Below are 26,283 nucleotides of genomic sequence, written 5' to 3' on the forward strand. Positions count from 1 at the left end.
TTCACTGGGCACTTAAGCTTACCTGGGACCCAGGAAGTTTCAACCCCCAGACTCTCCTGCCCCTTCTCTGTCATCCCTGCTTACCTCCTCCAGCAGCAGCTGCCATCTTGTCAGGCTTCCTGGAGAGAAGGAGGCTTTTGGTTCGGATGAGTTTAGGGCAAAACCTCCCTGCTAGATCACTGTGGGACCAGGCCTTCTTCTAGACCAGGATCTCTGGATAAGGGAAGCTGGGTTTGGGCCAGGCTCTTATGGCCCACCTGAGAGGCAACACCTTAATCTTTGACCAATGGGAGATGAGCCAGGAGGGTGATTTTAGCACCATCCCTGGGGGTCTTTGGTGCTTCATGCAACAAAGGGGTGATTCAGAGGTCCCTATCTGTCTCCCCATTAGACCTGAGTGCAAATGGGCCTGCAATCTGAGGACTCTTTCCTGGGTGGGGCCCCTTGAATCACAAAGGTCACTCCCGCAGGCTGAGTTAGATGCCCTCTCCCTTGGCCCATTTCGCCCTAAGGGGAGGAAATGGCCCATTCCTGGAAAGATAAGCTATAGGACACCTTTGCAGGAGATCTTCTCTCCCTCTTGTTCTGACCGTTTTTGAAGAATATCTCCTTCTCTCCAAATTACTGAAATCCCGGAACTTTTTTCTGAAGCTGGAAAAGATTGGTTTTCTGTATTCATTCTGTATCTTAGATCGCCAGTTGTGAGAAATCTCTTGTTCTCCACAATTATTTATTATATTGACAGTCTGCAGTTTTGGAGTTATTAGCTTTGGGGAGTTGAGGGTTTTACCCTGAAAATATTGATGGTCTCACAACAGCAGAACATTTGGATGGGAAGAGAATGTGTTTTTGAAATGTTTCCTTTGTATCCTCTTAGCCCACGTAGAAAGGTCACAGACAAAGATTGTAGAAGGTTCAAGAGGACCTGAGGAGGATGCTGAAAAGGCCGGCTGGGCCCAGCCTTTCCGAGACCTCTGGAGTCCATCCCAGTTGAGAGGAATGAAGTTATAGCTTTAGATTTTGTGAAATGCAAAAAACCCCTTTCCATTAAATGTCGCTATATTTCACTGATGTGAAATCTTTGACTACAATATCACCAAAGGTTCACCAAAGGTTCTGTTTTAATTATTTATTTGAAGCCTTTGTTAGCCAATATAGACATTGCAGAACTCAAGGCAACATTCAATACGATTAAAACAGAGAAAAGGCCACAATTTGAAATCCGATTAAGGAGTGCCAATAAAGAAAGATGGGCTGAGTCAAAGGCAGTTCTCAGTCACACTTCTAGGGCCTTCGGGAGCTCCAAATGGAGGGGGCCAGATGCAGACCAGAACTGATGTCCTATTTTTGTCATGCAGAAACAAGAAATAGTGACCTCATGATTATTAGAGCTTGCATCTAGCCATTGCTTTGGCACAGTCACAGATTCTCAGGAAGCCTGACAATAAATCGTGTAAAGAGGAGCAATGTTATTCTTGAGAAAACAGCCGCTCACCTTATCAGGGGGGGTCATGGCTTGGGAAAAACCATCTGTGGGATTCTCCCCTGGAATTCCTGCTTGTTCCATGATTCTCTTGAGCTCATTGTAGTGACGGAGGAATCCCTGCTCTTGGGGCTCTGTCCTTGCCTTCTGAGGTTGCCCCAGCACACGCAACTTCACCAGGGAGCAAACGATGACAGTTCTCAACCTGCAGATGAGAACAGGAGAGCTCCCAGAATTAGGACTGATCCCCTGACCACAGAGAGCAGTTCCCCTGAAGAACATGGCTGCTTTGGAGGTCGGACCCTGTGGCAGTAGAGCTGGCTGAGGCCCTTCCCCAAGTCATCCATCCCCGCCTGCCACTCCCAAATGTCCAGGAATTACCCAACCCAGAAGTGGCAACCCTAAGAGTTCTGCTCTGTGGGTCTGGATCACTGGCAGAGGGGGGAGGGCGAGAAGGGGCAGAGATCAGAACGGCCCCTGTGCTATGGGGACTGAGGATCAGGCTTTGAGAAGATGCATCTGAACCTACCGTGGTTGCCTCCAGCAAACACTTCCTGAGACATCCCAAGGATATATCCTGGGACTTGTTTTGTTCAACATCTTTATAAATGATACAAATGATTTGGATGAAGGAATAGAGGGAATGCTTATTAAATTGCCGATGATACTAAATTGGGAGGGGTTGCAAATACAGTAGAAGACAGAGACAGAATACAGGATGACCTTGACAGGCTGGACAACTGGGCTAAAACCAATAAAATGGATTTTAACAGGAAGAAATGTAAAGTTCTGCATTTGGGTAGGAAAAGTCCAATGCATGGTTATAGATGAGGGAGACTTGTCTTAGCAGTAGTATGTGCAAAGAGGAACTAGGGGCCTTAGTGGACCATATGCTGAACATGAGTCAACAGTGTGATGCAGTGGCTAAAAAGGCAAATGCAATTTTGGGCTGTATCAACAGAAGTATAGTGTCCAGATCACATGAAGTCATGGTATCGCTTTACTCTGCTCTGGTAAGACCCCACATGGAGTATTGTGTTCAGTTTTGAGCACCACATTTTAAGAAGGATATAGACAAGCTGGAACGGGTCCAGAGGAAGGCAATGAAGATGGTGAGGGGTCTGGAGACCAAGTCCTATGAGGAAAGGTTGAAGGAGCTGGGCATGTTTAGCCTGGAGAAGAGGCGGCTGAGAGGTGATATGATCACCATCTTCAAGTCCCTGAAGGGCTGTCATACAGAGGATGGTGTGGAATTGTTTTCTGTGGCCCTGGAAGGCAGGATCAGAACCAATGGGTTGAAATTAAATCAAAAGAGTTTCCGGCTCAACATTAGGAAGAACTTCCTGACCGTTAGAGCGATTCCTCAGTGGAACAGGCTTCCTCGGGAGGTGGTGGGTTCTCCTTCTTCGGAGGTTTTTAAACAGAGGCTGGATGGCCATCTGGCAGCGATGAAGATACTGTGAATTTGGGGTTGGTATTTGTGGGTTTCCTGCATTGTGCAGGGGGTTGGACTAGATGACCCTGGTGGTCCCTTCCAAATCTATGATTCTATGATTATATTCTATGATTCTGTTAGAAAGAACTTCCTGACAGAGCAGTTCCTCAGTGGAACAGGCTTCCTCGGAAGGTGGTGGGCTCTCCTTCCTTGGAGGTTTTTCAACAGAAGCTAGATGGCCACCTGACAGCAATGCGGATCCTGTGAATTTAGGGGGAGGTGTTTGTGAGTTTCCTGCATCATGCAGGGGGTTGGACTAGGTGACCCTGGAGGTCCCTTCCAACTCTATGATCCTATGATTCTAAGGAGGTAGAGTCTAGTAGCAGCTTAAAAGATGGACAACACTAGCTTTTGGTTGGGCTTTCATGAGTCATTGCTCACTTACTCCGGTACAGTGACCTACAAAAGCTCCTCCCCTGCCAGAAATGTTACTCTTGAAGGAGCTCCGGGACTCTCGCTCTTTTCTACTGCTGCGGACAGACAAACAGGGCTTCCCACCTGGATCTCTCTGCCGGAAGATGTGGACCAACACTTGCGTGGGTGGCCAGTGGGGGGGAGAGGGGGGAGGACACCCACACTGCTGTGGTCCTGATCCTAGGCAGACACTACACACACAGGAATGGAGGACGACCCACAATGTGTGTATCGGCTGGAGGGAGCTTTGACTCTGGAACTGAATCCCAGGAGGCTAATCCCCTTGGGGCGGGGCAGGTTAAAGACCAGGGAAAGGGAGGGAGACCTTCAGGACAAAGGGAGAGTCTCCTCTACTGTGAGCCTGGACTGATAAGCCGCCTTCTGGGCAAGGTCCCTGGGTTTCTTCCAGACCTTTGCTTTAATTTGAGAGAGAAAATGTGGGACTCTGGCATAGAAGGCCAGGAGGATCAGGAAAAGTTGTGTCAATTAATTTCAAACATTTATGGGCCACCTTTCTTCCTCATGGAGTTCCAAGCAGCTTAGAAACATGGACAAAACACCTAGTATAAAATACATGAAAATCATAAGACCAAATTTTAAAAGAACAAGACTGCAGATTTATACCCCGCCCTTCTGACTCAGAGACTCCAAGCGGTTTTCAATCTCTTTTAACTTCCTCCCCCACAACAGACACCCTGTGAGGTGGGTGGGGCTGAAAGGGCTTTCCCAGCAGCTGCCCTTTCAAGGACAACCTCTGCCAGAGCTATGGCTGACCCAAGGCCATTCCAGCAGCTGCAAGTGGAGGAGTGGGGAATCAAACCCAGTTCTCCCTGTCCACACACACAACCACTACACCAAAGTGGCTCTTTTAAAGACATTATTCAGGATTGCTACTAAACTGAACCCAAATAAAACCATATTCAGCTGCCTCCTACAGCTTGAAAGCCAGCCCTTCCCTCACACAGTTGATCCCCCCCCCAGTTCTATAATCCTAGTCCTGCAGCACTCTCCATTGGCTGTTTCATGGCCCCTGGCTGGACCATTTGATATTCTGTCACCCTACTGAGCCTTAGCAAGAAGGGCAGGCAGTAGAGAAAGTCTATCAAGAACTGTGGGTAGAATGGCAGGTGTGTGGGGGGGGATTGCATGACAGAGTCAGTCTGGATCCCCACCTGTGCCAGGTGTGAACATAAGAGAAGCCATGTTGGATCAAGCCAATGGCCCATCCAGTCCAACGCTCTGTGTCACACAGTGGCCAAAACCCGAGGTGCCATAAGGAGGTCCATCAGTGGGGACAGGACACTAAAAGCCCTCCCACTGTGCCCCCCCCCAGCACCAAGAATACAGAGCATCACTGCCTCAGACATAAAGACATAAGAGAAGCCATGTTGGATCAGGCCAATGACCCATCCAGTCCAACACTCTGTGTCACACAGTGGCCAAAAAACCCAAGTGCCATCAGGAAGTCCATCAGTGGGGCCAGGAAACTAGAAGCTCTCCCACTGTGCCCCCCCCCCCCCCAAGCACCAAGAATACAGAGCATCACTGCCCAAGACAGAGAGTCCCAACAATACGCTGTATTCAGTGTCGGACTGAGTCTAAAAATACTGGTTGCCAGGAGACATAGGGGGTCCACCCACAACTACAAGGCTATCATTTAATTTGTATAAGAAATAAATAAAATTTTCAAACAAATACATAAGTGAGCAAAAGGTCTTGAGAAGAAGACTGCAGATTTATACCTTGCCCTTGTCTCTGAATCAGAGACTCACAGCGGCTTACAATCTCCTATATCTTCTCCCTCCACAACAGACACCCTGTGAGGTAGGTGGGGCTGAGAGGGCTTTCCAAGCAGCTGCCCTTTCAAGGACAACTCCTACGAGAGCTATGGCTGACCCAAGGCCATTCCAGCAGGTGCAAGTGGAGGAGTGGGGGATCAAACCCGGTTCTTCCAGATAAGAGTCTGCACACTTACCCACTACACCAAACTGGCTCTCATAAGGAGATTTATATCCAAGCAGGGCATCCAAGAGACCAGCAAAGGGCTCCATGGTTCTTGGGAGGGGACATCATTCTGAATAGGGGGGTGTTTCATTCAGACCACAGCAGCTACCCCCAATCTGCAACTGTCCCCCCCCCCCCCCGCCCCGAGTTTCCTTGCTTGCTCCCACAATTGCTGGAGGAACCCAGGCCAGGGAGGGAAAAATAACAAGGAATTTAAAGGGACTTATATTTGCCATGTGCACAGAGCTGTGTGGCAGTCAGAATCCCCAACAAACTCTCCTAAGCCACGGAAGTCACTGCCGGCTGTCTGGATGGGATTATAATAACAAGCCGAGTCAGAGAAATGGGCACTTCCCAATCCCAATTTTATTAAGTCAAATACAAACCTGAGAAACTCACAATGCAATTCTATCCATACTTAACCCAAGCCTTTTAAAGGTAAAGGCATTTCCCTGTGCAAGCACCAGTCATTTCCGACTCTGGGGTGAAGTTGCATCACAACATTTTCACAGCAGACTTTTTACAGGGTGGTTTGCCATTGCCTTCCCCAGTCATCTCCACTCCCCCCCCCCCCCAGCAAGCTGCGTACTCCTTTTACCGACCTTGGAAGGATGGAATGCTGAGTCAACCTTGAGCCAGCTACCTGAACCCAGCTTCTCCTGGCATCGAACTCAGGTCGTGAGTACAGAGCTCAGATTGCGGTACTGCAGCTTTACCACTCTGTGCCACGGGCTTACAGCTGCAGTTAAGTGGCCCTGAAATTTAGGGTTGCCAAGTCCAATTCAAGAAATATCTGGGGACTTTGGGGGTGGAGCCAGGAGACATTGGGGGTGGAGCCAGGAGTAAGGTTGTGACAAGCATATTTGAACTCCAAAGGGAGTTCTGGCCATCACATTTAAAGGGACGGCACCTTTTCAATTCCTTCCTTCCATAGGAAATAATGGATAGGGGCACCTTCTTTTGGGGCTCATAGAATTGGACCCCCTGGTCCAATCGTTTTGAAACTTGGGGGATATTTTAGGGAGAGGCACTAGATGCTGTACTGAAAATTTGGTGCCTCTACCTCAAAAAACAGGCCCCCCAGATACCCGTGGATCAATTCATGATTTTCTATGGGAATAAATCTCCATAGGGAATAAGAGTTCCCAGCAGACATTTCCCTCCCCTCCCCCCGCTTTCTGACGACCCTGAAGCAGGGGATCCAAACCGGGGGGGCTTCCAAACCGGGGGATCCCCTGCCCCCACCTGGGGATTGGCAACCCTACTGAAATTGCTACCCTGGGATGGTCATTGGATTCCCACGGCATGTAGTCCAAATGAACAGGGTGACCCATACAGTCATTCCAGGCGAAGGACGGGAGATCAAGGGGCTTGGGCTGCTGCGGTTTTGCATGGGACTTTAAACACATTCATAAGTATTGCAATCCTTCATGAATTTCCCCTCCACATTTACCTGGGAAGGCGTCTTTCTTTTGGGCCACAAGAGCCATAAAGAGAGAACTTTCCCCCCAAAGCAGCTTCAAATGAAGGGGTTCTTGGAGTCCCTTACAGAAGATAAAACTGTGTTTTTGCACAAACTTTGGAAGTTTGTAGCCTGCTTTTAGTCCACAGAAGCCTTTCCTGGAATCCAACAGCTAGACTTTAAGGGCTTTGCCTAAATGCTCCACTTTACTTCCCCAGGGAATGGGGGACACGGCCACCTCCAAAAGTTGCTTCCCCAGTGCTTTGACTGTATCTTTGACCTTTATCAAATGGGAGATGAAATAGGAGGGGGGTTTTGGCACCAGCCCTGGAGGTCTTCTTCCCCTCATTCAACAAAGGGTCCCTATCTATCTCCCCATTAGACCAAATGGGCCTGCAATCTGAGGACTCTTTCCTGGGTGGGACCCCCTGAATCACAATGGAGGTCCCACCCGCAGGCTGAGTTAGATGCTCCCTGCCTTGGGCCATTTCACTCTACAAGGGGCAAATTGAAAGGGAGAAAACGTACGTTTAAACGCATTCATAAGTATTGCAATCCTTCATGAATTTCTCTGGAAAAAGATAAGTTATAGGACACCTTTGCATGAGATTTTCTTCCCCTGTTGTTCTCCAAATTGCTGAAATTCCTGGTCTCTCTTTGAAGCCTAAATAGAATGATTTTCTGTATCAGTTGCTGACCACAGAGAAAAGCAAGAAGCGACAACTGTGTATATAAACAATAAAGAATGTATAAATCTTTGAAAGTCTATTTGTCCTTCCTTATCAGTGATGCCACAATACACAATATGAAAATATTCTTACAAAAAGGAGGTGATTCCACTGCAGGAATGTAAACAGTCCAGTTTCATTCCCAAAATAGTCCAGGTTCTTATATTAAATTGTTCATGCGGAACAAACCGTCTGTCCCACTTCTTCACAAATCTTTTTCTGTGTGGAATCCAATTCCCTTAAAGATTTTGGCTCCAAAGGTAAAGGTTCTTCCTTACGTACCCATCAGCTAAGAACCACCACGTTCCACATTAAGATGCTTTTTCTAGAGCCAATCTGTTCTATAAAATGCAACGAGTCAAATTGAGAAAGACTGCCATGTGGTTAAAAAAAAAAATTAAACCAGAGGCAAAAGGCATACCTGTAATATCAATCAATCAATGTCAAGCAAAAAATTCTTCAAACTTTTCCCATTTGACACAAGCTCAGTGATTGCCTTACAATACATTTGCCATTTTCAAAGGATCAACAGGTGTTGTGTATCATCTCCTTAAAGGTACGGTATCTTACAGCTAATCCAAAAGTTTAAGCATTTAAAAATTATAGAGGAGTACAGTTACAACTAACTTAAAAACCACTTACAAATTATAAAGGAGTTAGATTTGCCAATCCCCAGGTGGGGGCAGGGGATCCCCCGGTTTGGAGGCCCTCTCCCCACTTCAGGGTCATCAGAAGCAGGGGGACGGGAGGGAAATATCTGTTGGGAACTCTATAATTCCCTATGGAGATTTATTCCCATAAGGAAATAATGGAGAATTGATTTGCGGGTATCTGGGGCTTGGGGGGAGCTGTTTTTTGAGGTAGAGGCACCAGATTTTCAGTATAGCATCCAGTGCCTCTCCCCAAAACACTCCCCAAGTTTCAAAAATATGAGAATAGGGGGTCCAATTCTATGAGCCCCCCAAAAAGGTGCCCCTCTCCATTATTTCCTATGGAAGGAAGGCATTTTAAAAAGTGTGCTGTCCCTTTAAATGTGATGGCCAGAACTCCCTTTGGAGTTCAGTGATGCTTGTCACAGCCTTGCTCCTGGCTCCACCCTAATGTCTCCTGGCTCCACCCCCAAAGTCTCCTGGCTCCACCCCCAAAGTCCCCAGATATTTCTTGAATTGGACTCGGCAACCCTAAGAGGAGTACAGTTACAACTAACTTAATTTATCAAAACAGGACAAGTCATTACTTGAATTGAGACCAAAAGGTTGCATGGTTTTTCATTGATGTATCCAGCATGCCTCCATTTGAAGCACGGTCCTCTGCAAGTCCCCATATTTAAATTTGGGGTTCTCCAATTTTTGTACAACAATAAATCTTATTAAGTTAATATCATGGCCAGATTGCCGGAAATGATTTACCAGAGGAGCCCACCAAGGACTGGGCTGACTGGGGAGAGGCTGCAGCTGCTGCTGGGAGAGGCAGGGGGGCTGAAGTCCTGGCCTGTCCCCACAGAGACCATCCCCTGGCCCTTGTGGCCTCAGAGGCCTGGTCACAGAGGAGGGCTGGGCTGACTGGGGAGAGGCTGCTGCTGGGTAGGGTTCCCCATCTCCAAGTAGAGCCTGGAGATCTCCCTCTTTCACAGCTGATCTCCATCTGGCTGAAATCAGCTCCCCTGGATAAAATGGCTGCTTTGAACAGTGGACTCTTTGGAATTGTACCCTGCTGAGCCCCCCCCCCCTCCAGAAACCCCCCACTCTCCTGGATCCACCCCCAAAGTCTCCAGATATTTCACAACCGAAACCTGGAACCCTATGAGTGAAACTGTTGACGTGGGGAAAAGGAACGGAACCAGAAGAGACCAGTAATGCAGACCTAAAGGAGGTTAATGGAAGAGCCGCAGAGGAGATGAAATTGTTTTCTGATTTACTGGGTAAGATTCACAACTGAAACAGAAATAATATTAACTTCTCAAGGAGGATGCTTTTCCATTGGTTGACTGAATCCCAGATCACCTTATCCCAGAAGCCTTTTTAAAATTATTACTCTCTCTGAAAGGTTACAGTTTTTCTGGCATGCAATGTATTACACTTAATATGTTAAGACTTAACATCACAGAGACTTAACATCACAAAACATCCTAGTCTTTTTTCCAATTTAATTTATTGAAATGTTGTGAAAGAAGGCACAAATGGAATACAAAAATAAACCTAGAAAATGCAACAATCAAGAGTATGTAGAAGTCAAATTATGACTACACAATGGAACAACTTTAACGTTATCAGTAGTAGGAACCAAAATTTTAAGTACAGGGATCAATTAAAAAAAACCCCAGTTTAAGTGAGCTGGAACAAACACTATTCAATATCAAAACAATCCTAAAGTTTGTTAAGTGGATCAGGCAGCAGAAAGTTTTCATCCAAGACAGCTTTCTTTGGAAAACCCTGCTTGCTTCTGCAAAGAGATTGTAAAAGTCCAGCACTGGCATAGCGGCGGTTGCAGTTTGGGGCACATTTGGGCTGAATCCTTTTCTAGAGTCCACCGGCCTTTGCTGTTGAAGCCCATTTGGCGATGTCCACATATGGCACTCCTTCGACCCGCTGTCTCTTTAGAGGCCCCAAGTCGAGCCAAAAATGTTTTCTCATTTACGTCCTCTAAAGTAGCTTCCTTTCCTCTGTAGCCTCCATTTAAAACCAGCTCCTTTTGGCCTGGGGCTGGAATGACGGTCTCCAGATGGGTCTGGTCAAGTTTCAGTTTGGCTCTGGAATCCACCATCTTGACCACCGCTGTGTATCTGTCGAGTACTTCCTTAACCACGGCCGCCTTCTTGTGGTATTTCTCACCAAGTTTCTTTGTAGTGATTTTGACCACAAGTCCAGGTTGCAGCCAGTAGTCGGTCGGTCGGGGTGGACTTTTTCTTCTCTTCTCCCAGCTCTGTGATCTCCTCCAGTGCTGTCTTTCTCTTTTCTTCTTTCGACTGCCCGGAGTTCAGAGGGATTTCTTTGCACTTCACCGTGTCTGTGTCGGTCCTGCCATCCCCAGCCTGCTGGGTCCCAGCAAATGGAGCTTGCGTGGTGGCTCTGTGGAAGTTCTCGCTCCTTGGTTCAGATTAAAGACCACTTTATTTGAAAGTGTGTCAAATCTTAGAGTTCAGCCAAATTCTCTTAGGGGGTTTGAACGATGGAGCCCAGAAGCAATTTTTTTGGAGGGTGAGGGTTAAGAAAGAAAGAGCACAATAAAATGTAGAGGTTCCAGAGCTCCGCTCCTGCCCAAAATGAGGCCTGCAGAAGACTCCCTCCGCCCTCCCCCACCCCCGTGTGCTGTGGTCTTGATCTTAAGCAGCCGCTCCACACTTTGGAATGGAAGAGACCCCATAACTGTTGTGTGATTGTAGGATGTCTTAGAGAGGATGGGGACTGCCGATCCAGCCTCTGCACTCTGTTGCGTGTCTAGAGGCCCTTGTGAGCTTCTTGGTCCATTGAGGGGGTCAACGCAACATACACAGGCTCCAGGCTCAGGGATGCTTTGCCAGGAGCTGGGCACACAAAGCGCAACTCCAGGGACTTTAGGCTGGAGGTACAAAAGGAGGAAAGAAGCAGATTAACTGGAGAGGACAAATTCAGATGGGTAGCTGAGTTGGTTTGAATTAGCTGATCAAAGTTTGAATCCAGTGGCGCCTTTAAGAACAACAAAGTTTTATTCGAGGTATAAACTTTAGTGTGCAAACAAGCTATATCTGAAGACGTGTGCGTGCGCATGAAAGCTTATACCAAGAGCAGCCAAACTTACTTTAACGTAAGAGCCACATAGAATAAACATCAGATGTTTAAGAGAGACAAAGCATGAACATCAGAAGGAAGAAGAAGACATTGGATTTATATTCCACCCTCCACTCAGAGCAGCCCACAATCTCCTTTATCTTCCCCACAACAAACACCCTGTGAGGTGGGTGGGGCTGAGAGGACTCTCACAGCAGCTGCCCTTTCAAGGACAACCTCTGCCAGAGCTTTGGCTCACCCAAGCCCATTCCAGCAGGTGCAAGTGGAGGAGGGGAGAATCAAACCCGGTTCTCCCAGATAACAGAGCTCTGGCTGACCCAAGGCCATTCCATCAGCTGCAAGTGGAGGAGTGGGGAATCAAACCCAGTTCTCCCAGATAAGAGAGCTCTGGCTGACCCAAGGCCATTGCAGCAGCTGTAAGTGGAGGAGTGGGGAATCAAATCTGAATGCATGTATCTGAAGAAGTGAGCAGTGCCGCACGAAAGCTCCTGCCCTACCGCAGATTTGGTTAGTCTTTAAGTAGCTCCGGGACTCTTGCTCCTTTCTGCTGCTAGAGATGGACTAAGAGGGCAGCAGACTCAGCCCTGCCTGCACCTCCCCAGACCTGGCTCATTATTACATATTGGGACTGGAACATTCAGGGTTGTGCTGCCAGCGACTTTGCTGAGCACAGGAGCCCCCTGGACTTTGGGGGGTGCCCAAGCAGGAGTCAATGGGCCAGTACTGGTACCTGCCAGTTAAAAGGTGATGGGTTTAGGGTGGGGTCATTTGCATGCATTTAAGCAGGGCTGTTAGCTCTGTGAGTCAGTCTTGTTGCTGATTTCACTAAATAAAGCAGAGCTCTTTCAGTGCAATGGGTCTTGAACCCAGTACTTAATCCTCCTCTTGTATCTTTCTTTAGACCCTGGCTGGGAAGGGCCATCACTTGCTACTCTGTTCCTCAGCTGGGGGAGGGGGGGGGTTTTGAATGGGACAAATGTGGGATGGTGTCAAGAGTACCTCTTGCCATTTAGGCAGAATGTTACTTTCGCTTTTAGCTTCACCAGCTTCTATCTCTGTGGAAGGGATGGGATAAAGCATTTTTTCCAGCCTGATCTCAGAAATGGCCTGGGAATGAACAATGCAGGAGGGACTGCTGGCTGCACTGGGAGAGCCAGTTTGGTGTCGTGGTTCAGTGTGCGGACTCTTCTCTGGGAGAAACAGGTTTGATTCCCCGGTAGTAAAGGGCAGGATATAAATCCAATCTCTTCTTCCTTCTCTTCCTCTTCTTCTTCTTTCTGGAGAACCAGTTTGGTGACGTGGTTAAGAGTGCGGACTCTTATGTGGGGGAACCGGGTTTGATTCCCCACTCCTCCTCCACTTGCACCTGCTGGCATGGCCTTGGGTCAGCCATAGCTCTGGCAGAGGTTGTCCTTGAAAGGGCAGCTGCTGTGAGAGCCCTCTCAGCCCCACCCACCTCACAGGGTGTCTGTTGTGGGGGAGGAAGGGAAAGGAGACTGTGAGCCGCTCTGAGACTCTTCGGAGTGGAGGGCGGGATATAAATCCAATATCTTCGTCTACCTCACAGGGTGTCTGTTGTGGGGGAGGGAGGTAAAGGAGGTTGTGAGCCACTCTGAGCCTCTTTGGAGTGGAGGGCGGGATATAAATCCAATATCTTCATCTACCTCACAGGGTGTCTGTTGTGGGGGAGGAAGGTAAAGGAGATTGTGAGCCGCTCTGAGACTCTTCGGAGTGGAGGGCAGGATATAAATCCAATATCTTCATCTACTTCACAGTTCATGGTTCACATCTCCTCCAGCTCTTTGACCTTGGTTACTTAGAAATTAGCCAGTTCCCAGACATGCCATCCTCCCTCCAGATAAGTAACAAGTTACAGTTATAGCAAAGCCATAGCAAGCACAGCATAGCATGGTACAATTGAATACATATGACAAGAGTAATAAAATGGAGTGACTCTTGACACCACCCTGAACCTGCTTCACTGTGCACTTGCCCCGTGGTTGATCATTCAGATTGTTGTGGCATCCTCTCTCTTTTTAAAAAGAAATCTTTAACGCATGCATGTAAGTGTGTATCCGAAGCTTCAGCTCCTTTTACATGAGAATAGTCCCATTGATAGGAAGAGCCCTGTGCCACAGAGTGGTAAACTGCAGTACTGCAAGCTCTGCTCATGACCTGAATTTGATCCCGGCGGAAGCTGGGTTCAGGTAGCCGACTCAAAATTGACTCAGCCTTCCATCCTTCCGAGGTTGGTAAAGTCCCCAGCTTGCAGGGGGGGAAGTGTAGATGACTGGGGAGGCAACGGCAAACCACCCCGTAAAAAAGTCTGCCATGAAAACATCATGATGCGGCGTCACCCAATGGTTCGGTAAAGACTTTGCATGGGAAGGTAAAGATGTTCCTAATTATTGCAGTCCTGAATGCATTTCTCTGGCAAAACCCCTCCACATTTCCCTGGGAGGAAAAGGCTTCTTTCTTCTGCACCACATCAGCCATGAAAAGAAAACTTTCCCCCCAAAGTACCTTCGAATCAAGGGGGTTCCTGCAGCCACTTACAGAAGGAAGAACTGGCTTCTTGCACAAAACTTTGGAAGTTTATAGCCCTCCTTTTCCCCAGGTAAAGCTTTTAGGCCACAAAAGCTTCTCCTGGGATTCACGGGCCAGACTTCAAGGGCTTTGCCTAAGAGCTCCACTTTCCTTCCCCAGGGAATGGAGGACACAGCCAAGCCCCAAAGTTACTCCCCCAGTGCCTTGACTGCCCCCTTCATCTTTATCACATTGGAGACAAACTAGGAGACAAACTTGTCTCTCCTAGACAAACTAGGAGAGACAAACAATGGAGACCGTAAATAGTTTTCAACATTTTCCCCTCTGATTTGCCCTTACAAAAATCCGGCTAGACATAAGGGGAGGGATGGTGGCTCAGTGGTAGAGCATCTGCTTGGGAAGCAGAAGGTCCCAGGTTCAATCCCTGGCATCTCCAAAAAAGGGTCCAGGCAAAATGGTGTGAAAAACCTCCGCTTGAGACCCTGGAGAGCTGCTGCCAGTCTGAGAAGACAATACTGACTTTGATGGACCAAGGGTCTGATTCAGTAGAAGGCAGCTTCATATGTTCATATGTGTTTGTGGCACCATCCCTGGGGATCATTTGGGCTTCATGCAACAAAGGGGTGACTCAGAGGCCCCTATCTGTCTCCCCATTAGGCCTGAGTGCAAATGGGCCTGCAATCTGGAGGGCTCTTTCCTGGGTGGGGCCCCTTGAATCACAATGGAGGTCCCTCCAGCAGTCTGAGTTAGATGCTCTTTGCCTTGGGCCATTTCACTCTGCAGGGGACACATTGAAAGGGAGAAAATGTTCCATTCTTGAAAAGATAAAGGCTGCAAGGACACCTTTGCATGAGCTTTAATTAAATATAGCTGCAATTTGCAATGTTGCTGCCCTATATGTGGTGTACTGTGTAGCTTCTCCCCTTACTGGTTTTAAATGTCTTCTATTCCCACACTCATCTCCAAAGTTCTAAAAACAGAGAGTGAAGAAGGGGGTAGTCTCTAAACAAGTGAAATAAGATGTGCTATATTTTTAAAACAAAAAAAACCCAGATTCCTAGTCTCCTATAGGGCTGGGGAGGGACAGTGGCTCAGTGGTAGAGCATCTGCTTGGGAAGCAGAAGGTCCCAGGTTCAATCCCTGGCATCTCCAAAAAAGGGTCCAGGCACATAGGCTTAAAAAACCTCCGCTTGAGACCCTGGAGAGCCGCTGCCAGTCTGAGTAGACAATACTAACTTTGATGGACCAAGCGTCTGCCCCAGACAGAGAGTTCCAATGATAAGCTGTGGCTAATAGCCACTGATGGACTCTGCTTCATATGCTTATCTATGAAGCTGTCTATGCTTGTAGCCGACACCACTTCCTGTGGCAGTGAATTTCAGCTTCAGCTGAGAATTTCTGCTTGAACACCACATTCCCAACCCAAATGAGACCGGGGGGGAGGGGGGGTCCTGTTGCATTATCAGGGACTTTTATTCTCCACACTGCCCCCCCCCCTTGTTATGAACCATCAGGGTTGCCACTATACCTTGGCACTGCAGTGTTGAGAGCTACTGTTTCCAACTCTTTCTAGCCCAAGGGTGTCGAACTCATTTGTTACGAGGGCCAGATCTGACATAAAAGAGCCCTTGTTGGGCTGGGCCATGTTGGGTTGGGACGAGCCATGCCAGGCTGGGCCATGTGCGGACCTATTTAAGATTAGGCAGTAGAGAAATAAACTTTTTAAAGGACACAGACAAACACAGCATTAAAAAAAATCCCTTAAAACACAACATGCTTAAAACATCAGCACTCGTTGGTCCTAAAGGTGCTTTCTGTGTATTTCTCCCATGGGATCCAGGGAACTGAGCAAAGGACGCTCTGTCTCTTTCCTTCCTTCCCCAGGGGACCAGGAGGGTCAGAAGCCTCAGCCAATAGAAGGAAGAGAGGCTTGGTTCAGTAGCTCTGCTGTGCAATTAAGAGAGACCGGCAAAGCAAGCTCTCCCCCCTTCCTTCCCAAGGGAGGAGCCTCACCCAATGGAGAAAGCAGAGTCTTTGCTCTGTAACTCCTGTGCGATTGAGCAAGTCTGACAAAGCAAGCTGAGATGCAGAAGGAAGCAAGAGAGGGAGAAGGAAGCAGACAAGAGAAAGTTGCTCGTGGGCCTGATAGGAGCCCTCCAGGGGCATGATGCACAATGCAGGAAACTCACAAATACCTCCCCCTAAATTCACAGGATCTTCATTGCTGTCAGATGGCCATCTAGCCTCTGTTGAAAAACCTCCAAGGAAAGAGAGCCCACCACCTCCCGAAGAATCCTAGAGGTGGAAGGGACCTCCAGGGTTATCTATTCCAACCCCCTGCACAATGCAGGAAACTCACAAACACCTCCCCCTAAACTCACAGGATCTTAATTGCTCTCAGATGGCCATCTAGCCTCTGTTTAAAAACCTCCAAGGAAGAAGAGCCCACCACCTCCCTAAGAATCCTAGAGTTGGAAGGGGCATCCAGGGTCATCTAGTCCAACCCCCTGCACAGTGCAGGAAACTCACAAACACCTCCCCCTAAACTCACAGGATCTTCATTGATCTCAGATGGCCATCTAGCCTCTGTTGAAAAACCACAATTAAAGGCTCGCAGCCCTGCAGAGCAGCCTAACTGCCACCTGCAGCCACACCCAATTGAGCTAGGCAGAGCGTGACCTGATGTCTAAGGCACTGGGCTCTTGGAGAGCCCTAAGAGGCAAGTTCAGGCAGGTACTTTAAAAACAGTAAGGCTTTTATTAGAAAAGCAAGTCAAAGTTTTAAAGGGAATTAAGGAAGTGCCAAAGAAAACAAAAACACTAACACAAATAAACAAACTAATACAACAGACAGCAGACAGGCAATTTACCATGTGGTTCCACCGCTTCTGTGGGACAGCATCTTGTCACCCGGAGAGTGGCTAGAAGAGTGTACGCAGCATGGCCCACGCCCTCTGCAACAGATTCTACTTTGGCAAAAACTGGTGTTGGTTGAGTCTTTGAATAGGCTGGGGCAACTCAGTAGGGGTTCTCCTCAGCTTCCTTGGCATGCTGCAAAATGGCCTCCGGGGGTTGCTATCCTCAGTCTTACGCAGGGCAATATTCTTGACAATGTAGGAAGACAGAGTCCTGCCATGACTTCCGACACGGCCGCCACGGCCTGGTCCTGCCACCGGAGGTTCAGGCTTGTGAGATTTCAGAGGATCCAGCCGATCCTTTTCCAGCTGCTTTTTTGTACTTCTGTGCCGCGGTTCAAGGAACATGGGAAGCGCGTGAGGTGTTATAATAGAATCTTGTGTGAGAGTCTCTGCCTGTCCCCCTTTTCTTGTTGTCTTCACAATGCATAATTTTGCTCCCCTTTGACTTTTGATGGGATCGTAGTATACTTTAGCTAATCCATTCCCTGTACCAACCATGATCTGGTTCAGCTTGGGGTGCCAAAGACAACGGACGACGCTCGCGTCTGTGACGTCTATTTCATGCACTTCCTTCAATGTCTTCCGCTCAAAGAAAAGAAGTTTTCCATGGCCACCCCCTTTCTTAACCGAAGTACCAGTAACAAGTAGTTTATCATATGGGCTGAAACAGCAGTCTGTCATGGGGAAGAAGCTAGGAAGACCAGTTACCGAGTTAAGGGGTGTTTTAAACTGTCTGATATCCCATATTTTTAAGGTGTCGTCTCCTCCTCGGCTGGCGAGAGCGACGCCATCATAGGAAAACGTCAAGCATGACGTGTCAGTGCCTGGAGCGTGTGCCTGCCTGCAGTGGAACTCGGTGTGGAGGTTCATGTTCCGGTCCCAGATCTGGATGGACCCATCCTGGCAGCCAGCCGCTATGAGTTTGCCCTCTCTGCTGTAGGTGCAGCTTGTGGGAACTGCTCGCTGACCTTGAGCTGACCGTGGTTTGAACACCCCTTTGTGCTTCTTGTCGTGGTTCACATCCCACGTTCTCACCGTCCCATCATTGGAACAGGTCACAAACTCCTCCTGGATTTTGGGGTGCCAGCAGCCTGAGTTGAGCATTGCCGTGTGCCCCTTGGTGTTTGCCATGTCTACAATGTATTGGTCTCCTTTGATGCACTCCATTATGGGGAAGCCGTCCCGGTCAAGGACTTTGGCTTGAGCGTTACCGGAGACAACAAGAATGACGTCCCCCGTGCTGCTATATTGCAGGGACCGGATCTGGTGACATTCACATGGCTGCAGAGATCGAAAAGCTTGAAGAGAAGCGTCCATTCCAGCAAAATCCCAGAATTTAACATTGTAGTCATAACCTCCAGTTATCAAGCGTGCACCAGATGGATCCAACCCTAAAGCAGAGACTGTTTTTGTTCCATGGTGCAGTGTGATTTCATGTGAGTCTGGAATCTTCTTGACAGGATGCTAATCTTCATCTTGTGTGGTTTCTTCTTCCTCCTCCTCTTCCTCCTCATTGCTCTTGTACCCAGGAGGAAGGGGTGGCCCAATAAGTTCATCATCCTCAGTTTCTTCCACTGGTCCTTGGGGTGGTAGAGGTGGCCCAATTAACTCCACACCAGAACTGTTTTCACTTTCGCTACTCTCTGAATCCTCAGAAGGTCTTCTTGGAATTGTATGTGAAGAGGCAGTTGCTCGATGGACGCTATCACGTTGACTTCCAAGTTCTCTTTCATTCTGAGCTGCCTCTTTCTCACGCCTTTCCAGAACCCTCCTACTTCTTTCCACAGCAGTTCTTCGAGTTTGTTCAAACATTGCGTTGAAGTCAAATGTTTGAGCTTTCTTCCCAAAGCTTGAGAAACCCATTGTAGATGCCAGTTACAGATCAGGTCCAGCCGTCAGGTCAGCATCGCTGTCTTTTCCCATCTGCTCCATCTTGACAATCTTCAGTCCTATGCAGAGTTAATCCAGAATAAAGTCCCTGAAATCAATAGATTTAGAAAGGAATAAGTATGTTTATAGCTGCAATTTGAAATTGACACCTGGGGACAGGCCAGGACTTCAGCCCCCCCCCCCCCCCGCCTCCCCCAGCAGCCATAGCCTCTCCCCAGTCAGCCCAGCCCTCCTCTGTGACCAGGCCTCTGAGGCCACAAGGGCCAGGGGATGGGCTCTGTGGGGACAGGCCAGGACTCCAGCCCCCCTGCCTCCCCTAGCAGCAGCCTCTCCCCACTCAGCCCAGCCCTCCTCTGTGACCCAGGCCTCTGAGGCCACAAGGGCCAGGGGATGGTCTCCGTGGGGACAGGCCAGGACTTCAGCCCCCCTGCCTCCCCCAGGAGCAGCCTCTCCCCAGTCAGCCCAGCCCTCCTCTGTGACCAGGCCTCTGAGGCCACAAGGGCCAGGGGATGGGCTCTGGGGAGACAGGCCAGGACTTCAGCTCCCCTGCCTCCCCCAGCAGCAGCAGCCTCTCCCCAGTCAGCCCAGCCCTCCTCTGTGACCAGGCCTCTGAGGCCACAAGGGCCAGGGGATGGGCTCTGGGGAGACAGGCCAAGACTTCAGCTCCCCTGCCTCCCCCAGCAGCAGCAGCCTCTCCCCAGTCAGCCCAGCCCTCCTCTGTGACCAGGCCTCTGAGGCCACAAGGGCCAGGGGATGGGCTCTGTGGGGACAGGCCAGGACTCCAGCCCCCCTGCCTCCCCTAGCAGCAGCCTCTCCCCCGTCAGCCCAGCCCTCCTCTGTGACCAGGCCTCTGAGGCCACAAGGGCCAGGGGATGGGCTCTGTGTAGGGTTGCCAAGTCCAATTCAAGAAATACCTGGGGACTTTGGGGGTGGAGCCAGGAGACTTTGGGGGTGGAGCCAGGAGACATTAGGGGTGGAGCCAGGAGACATTAGGGGTGGAGCCAAGATCAAGGCTGTGACAAGCATCATTGAACTCCAAAGGGAGATCTGGCCGTCACATTTAAAGGGACGGCACACCTTTTCAATGCCTTCCTTCCATAGGAATAATGGATAGGGGCACCTTCTTTTGGGGCTCATAGAATTGGACCCCCTGGTCCAATCTTTTTGAAACTTGGGGGGTATTTTGGGGAGAGGCACTAGAAGCTATACTAAAAATGTGGTGCCTCTACCCCAAAATAGAGCCCCCCCAGAGCCCCAGATACCCGTGGATCAATTCTTCATGATTTTCTATGGGAATAAATCTCCATAGGGAATAACAGAGTTCCCAGCAGACATTTCCCTCCCCTCCCCCCGCTTTCTGACGACCCTGAAGCGGGGGGAGGGCCTCCAAACCGGGGGATCCCCTGCCCCCACCTGGGGATTGGCAGCCCTAGCTCTGTGGGGACAGGCCAGGACTTCAGCCCCCCCCCCCGCCTTCCCCAGCAGCCACAGCCTCTCCCCAGTCAGCCCAGCCCTCCTCTGTGACCAGGCCTCTGAGGCCACAAGGGCCAGGGGATGGGCTCTGTGTGGACAGGCCAGGACTCCAGCCCCCCTGCCTCCCCTAGCAGCAGCCTCTCCCCACTCAGCCCAGCCCTCCTCTGTGACCAGGCCTCTGAGGCCACAAGGGCCAGGGGATGGGCTCTGTGGGGACAGGCCAGGACTCCAGCCCCCCTGCCTTCCCTAGCAGCAGCCTCTCCCCACTCAGCCCAGCCCTCCTCTGTGACCAGGCCTCTGAGGCCACAAGGGCCAGGGGATGGGCTCTGTGGGGACAGGCCAGGACTCCAGCCCCCCTGCCTCCCCTAGCAGCAGCCTCTCCCCACTCAGCCCAGCCCTCCTCTGTGACCAGGCCTCTGAGGCCACAAGGGCCAGGGGATGGGCTCTGTGGGGACAGGCCAGGACTCCAGCCCCCCTGCCTTCCCTAGCAGCAGCCTCTCCCCACTCAGCCCAGCCCTCCTCTGTGACCAGGCCTCTGAGGCCACAAGGGCCAGGGGATGGGCTCTGTGGGGACAGGCCAGGACTCCAGCCCCCCTGCCTCCCCTAGCAGCAGCCTCTCCCCACTCAGCCCAGCCCTCCTCTGTGACCAGGCCTCTGAGGCCACAAGGGCCAGGGGATGGGCTCTGTGGGGACAGGCCAGGACTCCAGCCCCCCTGCCTCCCCTAGCAGCAGCCTCTCCCCACTCAGCCCAGCCCTCCTCTGTGACCAGGCCTCTGAGGCCACAAGGGCCAGGGGATGGTCTCCGTGGGGACAGGCCAGGACTTCAGCCCCCCTGCCTCCCCCAGGAGCGGCAGCAGCCTCTCCCCAGTCAGCCCAGCCCTCCCCTGTGACCAGGCCTCTGAGGCCACAAGGGCCAGGGGATGGGCTCTGGGGAGACAGGCCAGGACTTCAGCCCCCCTGCCTCCCCCAGGAGCAGCAGCAGCCTCTCCCCAGTCAGCCCAGCCCTCCTCTGTGACCTGGCCTCTGAGGTTCTCCCAGATAAGAGTCCACACACTTAACCACTGCACCAAAGTGGAAAGGGACACATTTGGGAAAATCCATCTCAGTGTATTTTCATCTAATCAGAATATTCCTTTTCTGGGTGTGTTGCACACTGTATTAGGCTGGGTGATGGGAGAGACAGCAGTGGCCCCACATCAGGGGAGGGGGAGGGGGGTCTGCCATGAATTTGGATTCCTACCCACATGATACATATGTGGGAGGCAGGGTTGCCAACCACCTGGAGAAAAACATCCTGCCCCTTTAAGAGAGGCACAAGAGGCCAATATCTATCTTCAGTCCATGAAAAACTTCAGCTGCCCATTTCTGCCTCTGAAGCCTCTCTTAAAGGGACAGGGCATTCATTCTTCCGTCCTGTTGGTATCCCAGGTGGGAGGCAACTGAAAGGCCTCTTGAGCAACTAGAGGAGTGAGACACACACACCCAGGGGTCGCTTTGTAGAACAATAGGTGGTGGAGCTCATCCAGGGATTGTTATTTAGCTGCTTCTACTATTCAATGGACAAAGCAGGTAGGGAGAGGGGGAACCCTTGTAAAGATTCAGGAGCTGTGCTCCTATGAGCTCCTGCTGAATCCGAGGCCTGCACACACCCCCTCCAAAGGAGGAGAGGAAAACCAGAACTGAGGTCATAAGAACATAAGAGAAGCCATTCTGGATCAGGCCAATGGCCCATCCAGTCCAACACTCTGTGTCACACAGTGGCAAAAAAAATTTGTATGTATGTGTGTGTATATATATATATATATATATATATATATACATACACATATATACACACACACACACACACATACATATACACACTGTGGCTAATAGCCACGGATGGACCTCTGCTCCATATTTTTATCTAAACCCCTCTTGAAGGTGGCTATGCTTGTCTTCAGCCAAGAGAGGAAGGGCAAGCCAGAGAGGAACTGGATCCTGCAGCATTTCTCATCCCAAATGTCAAGGGGGAGGAGAATTTTAAACTCTGCCCCTCTTAGGGTTGCCAAGTCCAATTTAAGAAATATCCGGGGACTTTTGGGGTGGAGCCAGGAGACATTAGTGGTGGAGCCAAGATAAAGGCTGTGACAAGCATAATTGAACTCCAAAGGGAGTTCTGGCCATCACATTTAAAGGGATGGCACACCTTTTCAATGCCTTCCTTCCATAGGAATAATGGATAGGGGCACCTTCTTTTGGGGCTCATAGAATTGGACCCCCTGGTCCAATCTTTTTGAAACTTGGGGGGTATTTTGGGGAGAGGCACTAGAAGCTATACTAAAAATGTGGTGCCTCTACCCCAAAATAGAGCCCCCCCAGAGCCCCAGATACCCGTGGATCAATTCTTCATGATTTTCTATGGGAATAAATCTCCATAGGGAATAACAGAGTTCCCAGCAGACATTTCCCTCCCCTCCCCCCGCTTTCTGACGACCCTGAAGCGGGGGGAGGGCCTCCAAACCTGGGGATCCCCTGCCCCCACCTGGGGATTGGCAGCCCTAGCTCTGTGGGGACAGGCCAGGACTTCAGCCCCCCCCCGCCTTCCCCAGCAGCCACAGCCTCTCCCCAGTCAGCCCAGCCCTCCTCTGTGACCAGGCCTCTGAGGCCACAAGGGCCAGGGGATGGGCTCTGTGGGGACAGGCCAGGACTCCAGCCCCCCTGCCTCCCCTAGCAGCAGCCTCTCCCCACTCAGCCCAGCCCTCCTCTGTGACCAGGCCTCTGAGGCCACAAGGGCCAGGGGATGGTCTCTGTGGGGACAGGCCAGGACTTCAGCCCCCCTGCCTCCCCTAGAAGCAGCCTCTCCCCAGTCAGCCCAGCCTTCCTCTGTGACCAGACCTCTGAGGCCACAAGGGCCAGGGGATGGTCTCCGTGGGGACAGGCCAGGACTTCAGCCCCCCTGCCTCCCCCAGGAGCAGCAGCAGCCTCTCCCCAGTCAGCCCAGCCCTCCTCTGTGACCAGGCCTCTGAGGCCACAAGGGCCAGGGGATGGGCTCTGGGGAGACAGGCCAGGACTTCAGCCCCCCTGCCTCCCCCAGGAGCAGCAGCAGCCTCTCCCCAGTCAGTCCAGCCCTCCCCTGTGACCAGGCCTCTGAGGCCACAAGGGCCAGGGGATGGGCTCTGGGGAGACAGGCCAGGACTTCAGCCCCCCTGCCTCCCCCAGGAGCAGCAGCAGCCTCTCCCCAGTCAGCCAAGCCCTCCTCTGTGACCTGGCCTCTGAGGTTCTCCCAGATAAGAGTCCACACACTTAACCACTGCACCAAAGTGGAAAGGGACACATTTGGGAAAATCCATCTCAGTGTATTTTTATCTAATCAGAATATTCCTTTTCTGGGTGTGTTGCACACTGTATTAGGCTGGGTGATGGGAGAGACAGCAGTGGCCCCACATCAGGGGAGGGGGAGGGGGGGTCTGCCATGAATTTGGATTTCTACGCACATGATACATATGTGGGAGGCAGGGTTGCCAACCACCTGGAGAAAAACATCCTGCCCCTTTAAGAGAGGCACAAGAGGGCAATATCTATCTTCAGTCCATGAAAAACTTCAGCTGCCCATTTCTGCCTCTGAAGCCTCTCTTAAAGGGACAGGGCATTCATTCTTCCGTCCTGTTGGTATCCCAGGTGGGAGGCAACTGAAAGGCCTCTTGAGCAACTAGAGGAGTGAGACACACACACCCAGGAGTCGCTTTGTAGAACAATAGGTGGTGGAGCTCATCCAGGGATTGTTATTTAGCTGCTTCTACTATTCAATGGACAAAGCAGGTAGGGAGAGGGGGAACCCTTGTAAAGATTCAGGAGCTGTGCTCCTATGAGCTCCTGCTGAATCCGAGGCCTGCACACACCCCCTCCAAAGGAGGAGAGGAAAACCAGAACTGAGGTCATAAGAACATAAGAGAAGCCATGTTGGATCAGGCCAATGGCCCATCCAGTCCAACACTCTGTGTCACACAGTGGCAAAAAACATACAGATACACACTGTGGCTAATAGCCACTGATGGACCTCTGCTCCATATTTTTATCTAAACCCCTCTTGAAGGTGGCTATGCTTGTCTTCAGCCAAGAGAGGAAGGGCAAGCCAGAGAGGAACTGGATCCTACAGCATTTCTCATCCCAAATGTCAAGGGGGAGGAGAATTTTAAACTCTGCCCCTCTTAGGGTTGCCAAGTCCAATTTAAGAAATATCCGGGGACTTTTGGGGTGGAGCCAGGAGACATTAGTGGTGGAGCCAAGATCAAGGCTGTGACAAGCATAATTGAACTCCAAGGGAGTTCTGGCCATCACATTTAAAGGGAGGGCACACCTTTTCAATGCCTTCATTCCATAGGAAATAATGAAGCATAAGGGCACCTTATATGGGGCTCAAAGAATTGAACCCCCTGGTCCAATCGTTTTGAAACTTGGGGGATATTTTGGGGAGAGGCACTAGGTGCTGCACTGAAAATTTGGTGCCTCTACCTCAAAAAACAGCCCCCCCCCAGAGCCCTAGATACCCGCGGATCAATTCTCAATGGGAATAAATCTCCACAGGGAATAAAAGAGTTCCCAGCAGACATTTCCCTCCCCTCCCCTCCCCCCGCTTTCTGACACCATGAAGCAGGGGGGAGGGCCTCCAAACCAGGCGATCCCCTGCCCCCACCTGGGGATTGGCAACCCTAGCCCCTCTCCTGCTTCCTGCTAGTCTGAGCCAGATGTGGAGATTGACTCAGGCCAAAAGGAAGGGAGGGAATTCAGGCTGTTAGGGAGTCTGCCCCTACTCCTTTGTGCTTTCCTGGGCCTCCGGAGGAGAAAAGGAGCAACCCTCCTGCCCTTCCCAGAAAGTTAACCAACCTACAGCCCTGCAAGGTAGTCCCCTTGCAGCCTGCAGACTCACCCAGTTCTACTGGCAGAAATAGGGCCAAAAGGCTTAAGGTACTGGACCCCTGGAGAGTTGTAGAAAATAAGGATGCAGGCTGGTGCTTAAACTAGTTAACGCTTTTATAAAGAAGCAAATGGTGAAATTAAGGCACATGAGCAACAGAAAATAAAAACATGATAGGATACAACTAACTAAACTATACAACACAGCACTTGGACGGGGAAAAGTTACCATGCTGACTTGGCTTCATAGTTCTTCAGACGGACAGCATTCCGGTATCCTGCTCTTGAGGTTGCAGTAACAGAGCAGGAGGCTGGTAATGAGGGGTTTCAGCCCACAAGGGTACTCCGGATTACCCAATGGGGTTGCCCACCCATGACCTCATCCTAATGCATGACGAGTCAATGACTGAGTCCGCTGCAGCTTCAGACACAACCCTGCTGATCAGGACGACTTACAGGTTGCACTTTTGGGAATGCTGCAGCCAATGCTCAGAGTCCATCTAGGCCTGTTGGTCATTAGCCCTGATCTCAGCAGGTGTGAGGACTCCTGGTCAGTTTGCACTCATGACTTGGCTCTTCAAGGGCCCTCCCCTGCTGAATTCAGCCACAGCCAGCAAAACGTAGGCCTTGGAGCCTGATTCAGGGGTTTGGAATCAAGGAGATTGAACCAAGAAGAGGCATTGAGAACTGCAATAATTAGGAACATGTGTTCCCCTCCCATGCAAAACCACAGCAATCCAAGCTCCTTGATCTCATGTACTTAACCTAGATTAACAGTGGTATGGATTGCGCTATGAATTTCAATTATGTGCTGTCGGAATCCAATGATCATCCCCAGGCGGAAATTTACAAAATGCAGCTGCAAACACACTTTTTGTTGTTGTAGTTAAGAAAGAGTATTTCCCACTTCTCTAGAGTAGTCACTTCTCTGCTTTCAAAAAGATGGAGATGAGTGAGGGAAGGGAAGGCAGCTTAAACGGATCAGTGCATAAGGACCGATTTCACATTAGGACTTTTTCTGAGTGGAGAGTCCTTTTGATCCCAGCGCTTCTCTCTGTTTTCACACAAGTTGTCCCTGAGCTGCCAGTTGGCACCCCATTCTCCCATGGCAAGCAGAGACTGCTTGGAAGAGGATCTTGCTTGCTGTGGAAGAGTGCCACGCCAACTCACAGCAACTTGTGTGAAAATGGAGAGAAGCCCCAGGAGC

General features: G+C 50.3%; 1 protein-coding gene and 1 pseudogene across 1 annotated transcript in view; both read right to left on the minus strand.

Moving 5' to 3' along the window:
* Positions 1–9,989: 9,989 nt before the first annotated feature.
* LOC132573490 (DNA/RNA-binding protein KIN17-like) overlaps positions 9,990–26,283 on the minus strand; it is a 42,305-nt gene continuing 26,011 nt past the window's right edge. Inside the window, exon 3 of the mRNA XM_060240982.1 lies at positions 9,990–10,447. Coding sequence (XP_060096965.1) covers positions 9,990–10,447 — 458 coding nt within the window. The remainder of the gene's footprint in view (positions 10,448–26,283) is intronic.
* On the minus strand, positions 16,738–25,368 carry LOC132573418 (WD repeat-containing protein 70-like; annotated as a pseudogene).

The sequence above is a fragment of the Heteronotia binoei genome, chromosome 6 (assembly GCF_032191835.1).
Source record: "Heteronotia binoei isolate CCM8104 ecotype False Entrance Well chromosome 6, APGP_CSIRO_Hbin_v1, whole genome shotgun sequence".
NCBI classification, from domain to species: domain Eukaryota; kingdom Metazoa; phylum Chordata; class Lepidosauria; order Squamata; family Gekkonidae; genus Heteronotia; species Heteronotia binoei.